The following is a 13,429-nucleotide window of genomic DNA, read 5'->3' on the forward strand; positions in this document are numbered from 1 at the left end:
GGGAATATATGACTTTTGTTGCATTCATTTTGTTTATCTGCATGGATATATATCCACTTTTGATTACTATGTAACATGAAAGAGAGAATAACATGAATGATGAAGGCAACGGAGAAATCCTCTTTTCAAAGATAAACACAGATGGGAAGGTTGGCACATTAATGTTCTTGTTGGGACAATGAGGAGGGAGCAACATGATGATAATATCTATTAATTCTTTTCATTAAAGAAGTTGTTTCAATGCGCATTTTTTCTAAAAAAAAAATTATAAATTTAGTGTCCATTGTTAAAAAAGTCTTTGAGCTTGTGGAGGCTGTAGAGTGTTAGAAATTCAAAGAAGAATTTAGAGAAGTTTCTAGTATGGGGCTATGTTGGGAAATTTTGGAGCATTGTAATACTAAATCTCTTGAAGAGAACATCAAAAAGGGGTTATGAACATCAAACATGTATCTTCATACGATAGTTAATCTTTTATTTCTATGTAATATAATTGATTTTGAAGTGTTTTAAAAAAATATAATAATAATTGATTTCTTGTTCAAATATCAGTTATTAATATGTATACACAAGCTAAATTTGTGAATTTCGTTCCAATTAAATTATGGATGGCTTGATCTTTCTTCAACTCGGGAAAACAAGATTGGCTTCTTCAAAACCTTCCCAAAAATCCATTAATGGCTAATGAGGAAATCAAAGTACAGAGCATGGAGATTCTCAAATTATGTGTTCAATTATGTAAATGCATTAGCTACCACTTGTTACTTGAGTGTCAAAGTGACTTACAGGTGTATGTATATATAGTATTTTTTTTGTTTTTTGAATTTATGAAAAAAATGTAAAAATAATAAAATTTTATTTTTTTGTTTTAACTTCTTATTTCTTTATATAAAATTCTAACACTAAAAAATATTAAAAAATTAAAAACAAAAAATACAAATACAAATCAAATACATTCTTAGTATTTATTGCTTTAAATATATTGGGATCTTAGATATATAAACATAGTATATAAAACTATCTATTAATAGCTTCATGCACAATACCATCGTTATCATTAATAAAAAAATATTATTTTCTATGGTATTTAAATTTTATACATAGAATGTAGTAAAAAAAATAGATCCCACCATTCAGTTGGGAATCTAACTAAGCTTGAATCATGATCATCCTTAGGTATGATCCCATCATAAAAATTTAACGCATAACGAAGTGGTAATTAAAATGTTACTCTCTCTTTCTTGTTGGTGCCAATGACAATGAGTACCCTCAATCTGCATATAAATGTCTTCCATTTTGACAACACCACCTTTGTCTTCTTATTGGCACTTGCTTTGTTTGGATTTGATCACTTTTCTGCCATGGTGGAGGTAGCTACTTTTTCCTTTTCTCTTTGTTTTTTTTTTCCCTTTTAAAGTGTGTAATGTTAGAGTGATATATATGGATTTAAGGGACAAATAGATTTGGCTTATAAAGAATTCACTACATTATTTAAAAAAAAAAAATAGATACAAAATGATAGTGAACCAGCAATTACATAAAAAGGTCGAATCATTTTAATTCTCCTTTTGGTCATATTTAAATAATAGAGTAATGCTAGGGGCCAGCAACTTTTATGATTAGTAGCCATCAAATAGCCATCAATGATGATTTAATGGTGTGAGATTGGTGTGAGATTTCATCCAATGACTCACCTTTCTTTGTTGGTTACATGCTGGCCAAAATTCAATAAAATTGCTGGCCCTAGACTTTTCCTAAATAATATCCCAAATACCAATAAAATTAGGATAATTGGAAAAAAATAAGAAAAGGAAAGAGATATTAAGAGAGATCAAATAAAGTTTTAAACAAATTAATATAGTTGTTTTCTTTAAATTTACTTTGTTTTTCAATAAAATTTATTGCAATAAAAATTAAAGTATTGACTAAACCTACAATACAACAACAACAACAAAATCTTATCCTATTAGGTGAGGTCGGCTACATGAATCAAATGACGTTATTAAGCTCTGTCATGTATCATATTTACAGAGAGACCATTTACATGTAGATCTCGTTTGACCACCTCATAGATGGTCTTCTTAAGTCTTCCTTTACCTGTCACCCTTTGTCCATCTTCCATCTCATCCACTCTCCTAACTGGGTGCTCTGTCGGTCTTCTTTTCACATGTTTAAACCACCTAAGACGTGATTCTACCATATTTTCCATAATGGGTGCTACTCCAACTCTCTCCCTTATATATTCGTTCCTTATTTTATCCAATCGTATATGACCACTCATCCATTTCAACATCTTCATCTCTGCCACACTTAGTTTATGTTCGTGCTCCCCTTTGACTGCCCAACACTCTGTGCCATAAAGTATAGCCGGTTTTATAACAGCGCGATAGAATTTACCTTTAAGTTTTAAAGGTACTTTTTTGTCACATATAAAATCAGATGCACTCTGCCATTTTGACCAGCATGCTTGGATCCTATGATTTACATTCTGTTCAATCTCTCTATTATCCTATATGATGCACCCAAAATGCTTAAAATTTTTAACTTTTCGTAGGATATTTTCTCCAATCTTCACCTCTATATTAGGGTTTTCCCTTCGCAGACCGAATTTACATTACATATATTCCGTCTTGCTACGGCTTATACGCAGACCATACACTTCTAGAGTTTCTCTCCATAAGTCCAACTTTTTTATTTAGGTTTTTCTTTGACTCTTCCATAAGGACGATATCATCGGCAAAAAGTATGCACCATGGCACAAGCTCTTGGATATGCTCTGTGAGTACTTCCAAGACTAATGTAAAATGGTATGGACTTAACGATGATCCCTGGTGTAATCCTAAACTAATAGAAAATTTCTCTGTCACACCACCTTGAGTCTTCACACTAGTTGTAGCCCTATCATACATGTCTTTAATTGTCCGAATATATGCGATCCTTACTCTCTTCTTTTCTAAAACCTTCCATAAGACCTCCATTGACACCATATCGTACGCTTTTTCCAAATCAATAAACACCATATGTAGATCACTTTTATTACTACGATACCTCTCCGTCATCCTTCTTAACAGGTATATCGCTTCGGTAGTGGATTTGCTTGGCATAAAATCAAATTGATTCTCTGTTACTTGTGTCTCTTTTCTCAACCTCCATTCTATCACCTTTTCCCATAACTTCATAATATGGCTCATGAACTTGATCCCTCTATAGTTTTCGCAACTTTGTATATCCCCCTTACTCTTATAGATAGGTACCAAGGTACTCTTTCTCCACTTATCATGCATCTTCTTTGACCTTAAAATCTCATTAAAAAGCTTGGTTAACCAATTGATGTCTTTTCCTCCAAGGCCCTTCCAAACTTCAATCAGAATATTATCAGGTCTTACTGTCCTGTCATTTTTCATCTGCTTTAGAGCCTCTTTTACTTCAAAGTCTCAAATCCTGCGATATAGTCAAAGTTTTGATCTTCTTCCCTTGTGCATAACCGACCAAGACTCGGAAGAGTCTTATGTCTTTTATTAAATAACTCGTAGAAGTAGCTCTTCCACCTTTTATTAATCTTCTCCTCTTGAGCCAGCACCTCTTCGTCTTTATCCTGTATGCACTTAACCTGATCCAAATCTCTCGTTCTTCTTTCATGGCTTTTTGTGATTCTATATATACATTTTTCTCCTTCTTTCGTGCCTAAAGACTGGTAGAGACCCTCATATGCTCTTGTTCTTGCTTCACTTACAGCCACTTTTGTCTCCTTTTAGCCGCCTTATATTTTTCTAAATATCTATATTGTGGCACAAAGACCACTCTTTAAAGAACTCTCTTTTTACCTTTATCTTGTTTTGTACACCCGTATTCCACCACCAGCACTCCTTGTCTCTTGGTCATATCCCTTTAAATTCACCAAAATTTTCTTTTGTTGTTCTTCTAATAACTTCTTTCATCTTCCTCCACATCTCCTCCACATTTCCATTCCCATCCCACTTTGCCTCTTCTCCTACCCGTCTTAGGAAGCTTCTTTGTTCCTCACCTTTCATCCGCCACCACCTCATCCTTAGATTTTTCGTATGATGTCTTTTCCTTAGCTTTTGCTCAACGCGAAAATCCATGACGAGCATCCTATGTTGTGTTGTTAAACTCTCTCCCGGGATAATTTTACAGTTAATGCAGAATTTTTTATTGACTCTCCTTGACAAGAAGAAGTCGATTTGAGAGCTTGTCATGCTACTCTTATAAGTTATAAGATGTTCGTCTCTCTTTTTAAAACATGTATTTGCGATAAGAAGGTCAAAGGTTAAGGAAAAGTCTAAAATAGTTTTACCATCGCCATTGATCACACTGAAACCATGACCTCCGTGAACACTTCCATACCCAGTCACTTCTCTTCCAACATGGCCATTTAAATCTCTTCCTAAGAAAATTTTATCTCCGGAAAGTATGTCTTGGACCAAACTCTGTAGATCCTCTCAAAACCTTATCTTGTGTTGTTCGTCTGAACCTGCGGTGCATAGGTACTAATCACATGAAAAGTATCTCCCTCCGCTACAAGTTTGATAGAAATGATCTGATATCCCACCCTCTTGACATCTACTACGTCCTTCTTCCACTGCTTATCCACAATAATACATACCACATTCCTATTCTTCACCTTTCCTATATACCAAAGTTTGAATCCGAAAGTATCAAACTCCCTAGCCTTCGCACCAACCCATTTTATTTCTTGTAGGCACATAATGTTAATCTTTCTCCTTATCATGGTGTTTCCACCTCCATGAATTTTTCTGTTAGAGTGCCTATGTTCCATGTCCCATGTCCCAAATCTCAACCTTCTGTCGCTCCGATCTTTACCTTTTACTTTGTGAACTAGCTTATTTACTCTCGTCCGTTTATAAAAACACAGGAACCCTAGGTCATTTAACACTACATCCGGACACCGATGCAGCGGCTCTTGCTCATTTGACGCTGTACTCGAGCCATACAGCGCGTTGTTTCCGGGCAACGACCTAGTTTTAGTGCAATAACATCTTTGATTTATGTGATGAAGATTTGACTAAGTTTTTATATTAGTTGTCGAAGACCTAACACAACCCTCCTCCTTTATCCGGACTTGGAACCGGCTATATACCGCAAGTCTAACATAGACGGAGTTTAACTAAACCTGTAATATATTATAAATTTTTATTCTATGTATTTACTCATTTAATTTTAGTTTGAAAGATTTTATTTTAAATTTGTGTGCTTTTTCCCCCTTCAAGTATCATCTTGATTACATGGAATCTTTATGTTCTTATTTTTCTCTATAAATACTTTTGATGCATATCTATACATTTCGTTGACTTAGATTATTTTAAGTTCATAAAGTTCTAAAAATAAATTAATAAAAAAAGTCTACACACAATTTTCTTTTATCAAGAATCAATTGAATAGATATTTTTATAAACTAGTAAAATTTGGTCCAAATATAAATTTAAAAAAATCAATTCAAAGTAGATTTTTTTTCCGTTTGGTCAAAAGTTGTCAAATGTTTTTATCATTGTTTCTTTTTTTTTTTGTTGGACATGATGTTCTTATCATTGTTGAATTCATTACTAAAAAGCCTTCACGTGATTGGGCCTTTGTTATTGATAAACCATATTGGGCGTTTTTATTCTACGACTTTACTTAGCCATTTTAACTCTTCCATTGTTAAGTCCCAAAAATTAAAAGGTTGGTTGTTTCAAAAAAACAAAAAGATTGGTTGTTACTTTGATAGGTTGAATAATCTATTTGACACGATTAAGAATTGTGTGTTAATCTGACCCAAAAAAACAAGAAAGAATTGTATGTTAATATGTAAGACATTATGAAGTCTATTGATATTAATATTTGTAATTAGGTGGTTATTCTATAAAAATATCTTCATGAAACTAATAATCTTGTAACTAATTTTACAAGTTTTATTTTAGGAAAGTAAACATCCAAACTCATCCCAATGAGTTTTAGATTAGATATTTTGATTTTAATATTTCTTTATTCTAAAGATTTTCGACAATTATTCTTGTCAAACAGATTAATTATTTGTCACTTTCTACAAAATTTTTAATATGAATAAACAAGTTTCTAATAATATTTATTATAAACAGTTAAGTAAAAAATAACATTATAAAATAAATCAATCTTATTTTAAAAATTTTGAGAATATAAAAATTTGTTGGAATCAAATTATTGTATGAATACTTTTTCAGTCTTAGATGAGTGTAGGGCTGAAAGTGAGTCAAACCAGCTCATAAGTCAGCTTGAGCTCGACTCGTTAATAGCTCGATAAGCTGAACTCGCGAGCTGGTGAGTCGAGCTTGAGTTTGGAATTGAGTTCATAAATTAAATGAGTCGAGTTTGAGTTTGGATAAGCTCAGCTCATTAGCTCGTAAGCTGGCTCGATTATATATATAATATTAAAAATATAGATTAAATGCATATAAGATATGCTTATTAATGCCAGTGAGTAATAGCTCAAATGGCATAGTCTCTCTATACTCAATTAAGAGGTTGCGTGTTCGAGTCTCCTATATTTGGTAAAAAAAAAAAGATATGCGTATTAATAATTTAATATATAATTTTACATATATATTAATGCTCTTAATTATTTAAAATTTTATAGTCATTTTTTATATATAATTTTGATATAAGTTATAAATAAAAAATTTATAATTGATAGATAGATAATATATAAAATTTATTTTTTTAAATATTTTTTAATATATATAAGTTATAATTTGTTGATATAGAATTATAGATTTGTTTCTATTATTTGAGTCAGCTCGTGAACTTTTGTTGAGTTGAGTTTGAACTTATGAAATAGACTCAATTATTAATAAATTGAGCCGTAAATCAAGCTTAATTTTTGTGAATCGAGTTTGAACTTAGTTAAATTCGACTCACTTTCAGCCCTAGATGAGTGTGAGAGAGAAACATGTTCCGTGTATTTTTTTTTATGTCCTATCTAACTAGGTAGAGGTATCTCTAACATGAAAATTCTAGTTCTAGCTCTAGTAATATGAAAATATAATATGGACAAATAAGTGAATTATATTTATCTTTTCTGATGGTTATTAATATTAAGTATATACAGCTATTGTATTTTCTGAGGGACATCTATGATACAATGATTCAAATGTCTTTGTTTACTTTCTGCTAATTTTTTGAAATGACTCTAATCAAGGTTGAAATTATGAAGCTTATCATCTCCCCAACGTTCTTCTCTAATCTCTACAGAAAGCGAGAGACAAAGACACCTAATCTACCCCAAGAAAAAGAAAAATGGATTAATCTTTTTCTTTTTTTTTTTATATATATTTTTTATTTTGTTTATGCGTGCGTGCTTAATAAATAATTCATTATTTCATGGTTTAAGAAAATTTAAATTCAAGGATAATAAGTCATTAAAACCTTCTACCTTGACAAGTGTGATACATATAACGAATGGACCGAAATGACAAATTGTTGCCAGATAGAGGGAGTAATGAACTTTAATTTATTTGTCTTTCCCTTTGATTTCTTGCAATACATTGTACATCTGCTTGTTTACTTTCTTACTGTAATTGGAACTAGAAATGGAATTGCAATTAATAATTACCAATTAATGATTAATAATAACACCGATATATTTAGAAAGAAAAAAAGTCCATACGAAATGGGGACAAAGGTTAATAAATTACTAGTTTACTACTATTATATGTCGTGGACATTGACATATTAAGCTGCAATCAGTGCAGATTTTCTTAAAAAAATATGCAAAGTATTAAAAAAAAAAAAACTAAATTGGATGACCGACAGAGAACATAGAATAGAACACTAGAAAATAGTTGTAAGGGGTGGGCAAATACCAGCAAATAGGACGCTTTTTTATTTTTAGCATTATGATTCAAGTGGTATTTTTTAATAATGGGAATACTTGGTATATTTTTTTGGGTGTAAATATCATAAATTTAAGAGTCAGATTTATAGTTTATAATTACAAAATTGTTCTATCGATCTATTTAATTCTTAAAAATTTGAAGCTCAAATTTTTCTATTATTCCAAATCGGATCTTAAGATTTGCTTTGAAAACAAAACTGAGCCTCCAATTAACAAATTTCAATTAAAAGAAAATTATTTCGATATCTATAAAAAAACACACTATTTTTTTTTATAATTAAACGTAATACATTCTGAATTTCTATAACTAAAAAAATTAACCGAAATAGGATTCTAGTGTCTTAGATGGAAGATTCAGTACCCATAGAAGATATTTATTGGATTTCGCTAAGAGTCCCGCTAGAAAAACAATGAGGTATCTATACAATATATACAATGGGCTGTTTATTTGGCCCAATATGTATTAATAATGTAAATTAAACATTATTATCCCTAATTTTTAATTGCTTTTTGTGATTTCTACCCTCAATTTACTCCAAATTCTTTCACATTAACCCTTTATCATCCACCATTACCTACCCTCCAAAAAACCCCATTCTTTGTTCCGCAGAAAAACCCTTTTCTTCGCCGCCCCGCCGTATGCGCAGCAACCTGCGTTCTACCGCTCTATTTCTGCGTGACGTGTAGCTTCCGTTCCTGCCGACTGGAACTGTCGCGCTCCGCCTCCTTGCGTCAACGCCCTCACCGGAAGAACTTCCGTCACTCCTCATGTGGCTGAACATCTGTGACCTGCAACTGTCAGCGTCGTCGACGTGAGTTGCAGCCCCGAACCCCGCGCTCGCATCATCCCAGCACTGCTGCCTGGGTCTTGTTGAATTACTCGAAGAATAAACATCCACGAAAACTGAGAAGGTGAACATCCAAAATCATACAAAAACGAACATCCAATGTGAACGTGTATAAATCATAACCATCAATCATCGTCTACAACTAAGAACCCAAGAAAGTGAACATCCGGCGACAGGAAGAAGGCACAAACCGGCTGTGATGGAGGCGCTGGACGTCCGGGTTGCTCCGGTGTCAGCACTGTACCAGTTTTTGCTTTGAGGAGAGAGTAAGAGAAGAGTTTGCACTGTATTGAAAGAGGGAGATAATCCTAATTTGATTCTGACGGGAATCATGATTTGCTTCAAAATCTAAATGAGAACTACTCAAAATTAATTAATTGTCATAACTACTCAAAATTGATTAATTGTTTTTAATTTAATTCTAATTTCAATTTAACCCCATTGTACACATTGTATAAAACATACATTAGTTTCTCATGCTTTTTCTTTCGCTAATGCCTAATTTTAGAGATGATGGGGAATCTTAATGTGTTTTGTAAAAAAAAAAGTGTAATTTTTTTGAAGAATAATATGTTGTTGAAGGTAATAAATAAACTAATAGGTTTTTGGGTTTTTTTTTTATAATTTTATAAAAAAAAAGTGATTAGTCTTATTAGTAGATTTGTTAAAAAAATTGAATTATTGATATAAAATCTAACGAATAAATAATTAAGATTTGTTTAATTTATAAAGAATTTAATACTCTTATTTTTTAATTTATCAAATATTGTTGCTATAATTTTTTGAAAACCATCTTTAAAAGACAAAGTTTAATAAACTATTTTTATAAACCAAAATTTTACCAAATCAGATCTTTAAAACTTTGCGAATTGCAAGAATGTAAATTTGTATTTAAAGAATTTTGAACCAAGTCTAAATAATTTAACCATTTACACCAATTTCTACCATAAGTAAACTATTCAAAGAGAGAGAAACACACTTAGAAAAAAAAAACATATAAAAAATAAACGATAAATAAATTATCAACTAATTAAAAATATAAAAGCATTTTTTGCTATTTAAAATGTGAGACATTTAAATTTTTATATAAAACTGATTTATCCTTAAATATTTTGAACGAAATAACTTAAATGTTCCGTATTTTAAAATATTAGAGACTTTTATATTTTTAAGTAAAAAGTTAAGGAGTTATTTGTATTTAAAAAAATTGTGTTTTTTTTTTGAAGTGTAAAAGGTAAAAACTAAAAAGAGTTGAAGCCTCAAATATCCAAAAACACACATTCGTTCACTTTCATTTGGGTGGCTCACACACACAAAAGTGTGTTTGTTTTATGCGTGCGTCTGTGTTTTCCTTTTCAGTTTTCATCCTCAAAAATCCTTTTGCATTCTTTCATTTGACATAATCCTTTTATCTCTATGTCTCCATAGGCAGACATTTACATAACAAAGAAAATAATGAAGCTTCTTACAATAATGCTTCTCATGTTCTTCCTTATTCTCCACAAACCAAGTTTCGTTCTTTCTTCAACAATTGATTACCCTTTTGCTCCTTCACCTCAAATTCAAGTCATTTCTACATCAATGGCTTCTTCACCTTCATCCCCTGGTACTTACTTCTACTCATTCAACACCTATCTTTCTCTCTCTTTCTATTTGTTTCATTTTCTTTGTCTTTTTCTTCTTCTTTCTTCCATTTGTTGTCTTTATCACTACCTGCTCCTTCTTATGACATTTCTATTTCCAAGAGTTTCAAAATTTAAATTTCTAAAAAAAAAAACATATGGTAAGCACTTAATGCAGATAATGTGTAGTAACTCCTTTACTCATTAGTCTTTTTACATGTCTTTGAATGTTTGGATCCTACTCTTCTGCTTAAACTCTCTTAATTTGTCATTAATTGCTTGAAATTAGACTGATAATAATAATAATAAGGATATTTCTTTTTTTTTATTTTTTTATTTTTTTGCTCACACTGTTATTTAATATTTATTGAACAGGTTTTGAACAAGAGAATGAAAAGCAGGGCATGGATTCACACAGGAAAATGGTGATAGCTTTTGTTGTTGCCAGCACTGCACTTAGTGCACTCATTTTATGCCTCTTATTCTTCTGGATTTATTATCATACAAGCCATTCATCAAAATCCAAAAGGACAAGTGTTCAAAACTCAGGTACTTCTTATTTAATTTTTCTTTTCACTATTCCATTTCAGAGATTTATTCTTGTTTTATTTTTTCAACATTAAATTTGTTTCTTTCTTCTATTTTGAAGGGCAAGATGCTGAGAAAGGGGCATATTTGAGCAAATTTAGTTCTATAAAGATGGTGGGTAAGAAGGGTTGTGTTCCAATAATTGATTATAAGCAAATAGAAAAGGGCACAAATAATTTCAAGGAGAGTAATATTTTGGGGGAGGGTGGTTTTGGATGTGTTTATAAGGCTACTTTGGATGATAATTTGGATGTTGCTGTTAAAAAACTTCACTGTGAAAATCAATATGCTGAGACAGAATTTGAGGTAATGCTGCTCATAATCTTTCTTTCTCTTCCTTAATTTAGTGTTTTTTTTTTTTTCAATTTTGTTGTGCACCTGTATTTTGTTAACAACTAATATAAATTGATACTAATAATATTTTCTTATTATCCATTTTTTATAAAATATTTAAGTTTAATTACTAATTAGTATTAGTGTGAAAAATGTTTTACAACACTATTATTGAATTAGATATTGATAAAAACTTTTATATGATAATTATAAGTGGTTAAATTGAACACTTCTATTGATGGTGTAATAATAATAATATATGACTAAATATTTGTTTAAATATTTAATAGCTTGATGACTTTGCAGAATGAGGTGGAATTGTTAAGTAAAATTCAGCATCCCAACATAATTTCTTTATTGGGTTGTAGCAATGATGGAATTACAAAGTTTATTGTCTATGAATTGATGCACAATGGATCATTGGAAACCCAATTACATGGTGAAACACCTTATCTTAATTTTATTTTAATGTTACCTAGCAGAGAAACAAATTTAAATAATAATAGTAATAATGAGGCCAATTATTAAGAACATATACTAATTAATCTCTATATTTTCCTAAATTTTGTGACTATGTGAAGGACCTTCTCATGGCTCAGCATTGACTTGGCATATGAGGATGAAGATTGCTCTTGACACAGCAAGGCAATAATAATCTTACCTAATCAATTCTTTATCTTCCCACTTGTTATTTGAATAATAATGTTATTATATACTAATAAATATGTCTAATACCTTAATATGAAAAGTTAAGCTTTTAAATTTCTAATCTATATTATTAATTATAGAGCCCAAAAGAGTTTTAAATTTTCACATTAAAGTTTTAGTCATAAATTAAGTTAAGTATATTTATTTTTGTAAGATTGTAAGATATTATTATAACATATCATTTTTCTTGTTATTTATTTCCATTTGTGTTTAACATAATATTAATTGATGTTTAACCAGAGGATTAAAATATCTGCATGAGCACTGTTACCCTGCAGTGATCCATAGAGATCTGAAATCTTCTAATATTCTTTTAGATGCAAACTTCAATGCAAAGGTAAACAAGACAAATACCATGTTGAAATTACTATATTAATTTTTTATTTTATTTTGTCCTAATTTCTACTATACATGTAGCAATATTATGTTATTGCATTTACTAAAATTTAATTTTACTTTTGTGCTCCCATTACACACATTTTTATTTTTAATATTGGGTTAATAATGATTTTTTTTAAATTGTGATCTACTGTGGTATTTTTCTAAAATGTGGGATGATTTAATTTACGGAGTACAAATCGGACCGTCCAATTTTTAAGAGGTACAGAAATTGGACTGTCCAATTTTTAAGAGGTACAGAAATCGAACCGTCCAATTTTTAGGTATATAAATCCGACCGTCCGATTTCTGTACTCGGACCGTCCGATTTGTGTTTAAAAAATTAAAAAAATTTGGAGTTCGATTTGTGTACTCCAAATTTTTTTAATTTTTACCGATTTGTGTACCCCAAATTTTTAAAATTTTTTAAACATAAATAGGAGGGTCCGATTTGTGTACCTTTCATAATTTTAAAAAACACAAAAAATTATCATGTTAAAGTATAACACTCCTCCTACTTCCATATCCAAATTTTTTAGTCCCCATTACACACTTATACTTATTTTGTGAATATTAATCAATATGATCAGATTTGTGATTTTGGGCTTGCCATAACTGATGGGTCCCAAAATAAGAACAACATCAAGCTTTCAGGCACATTGGGGTATGTAGCTCCAGAGTATCTTTTAGATGGTATGCCTACTCAACTTTTATATAAAAAAAGCTTGCTTGTTTGCATTATTATTATTAGTTTAATTTTTTGGATTAACTATAAGTTCATTATCAAGCCACTCTTCATTTTTTCAAGTTTGATTCCAATCTTTTTTCCTAATATGTACTTAGTTGTTATTCTTTCCAATATTAATTGTTCTTTCTTTTTTACTTTATTTGGTATCAATTAATTATGAGTAAATTATTGTTTTTGCTAATAAAAATTTAAAAAGACTTGACAAATCTATTTATGAATGAAAGGAAATTTTTGCGTGACAAAAGTATCTAAATATAATTTTATTCGTAGATAGATTTATTAGCATTTTAAATTTTTATGAGTGAAAATAAGAGTTTAT

General features: G+C 30.5%; 1 protein-coding gene across 1 annotated transcript in view; it reads left to right on the plus strand.

Moving 5' to 3' along the window:
- The window catches only part of LOC107605399 (probable receptor-like protein kinase At1g80640), a 6,650-nt gene continuing 3,229 nt past the window's right edge, over positions 10,009–13,429 (plus strand). The window contains exons 1-7 of the mRNA XM_016307273.2: positions 10,009–10,339; positions 10,731–10,904; positions 11,005–11,249; positions 11,583–11,715; positions 11,858–11,921; positions 12,225–12,321; positions 12,953–13,055. Coding sequence (XP_016162759.1) covers positions 10,189–10,339; positions 10,731–10,904; positions 11,005–11,249; positions 11,583–11,715; positions 11,858–11,921; positions 12,225–12,321; positions 12,953–13,055 — 967 coding nt within the window. The 5' untranslated portion in view covers positions 10,009–10,188. The remainder of the gene's footprint in view (positions 10,340–10,730; positions 10,905–11,004; positions 11,250–11,582; positions 11,716–11,857; positions 11,922–12,224; positions 12,322–12,952; positions 13,056–13,429) is intronic.

This window comes from Arachis ipaensis, chromosome B06, assembly GCF_000816755.2.
Source record: "Arachis ipaensis cultivar K30076 chromosome B06, Araip1.1, whole genome shotgun sequence".
Taxonomy (NCBI): domain Eukaryota; kingdom Viridiplantae; phylum Streptophyta; class Magnoliopsida; order Fabales; family Fabaceae; genus Arachis; species Arachis ipaensis.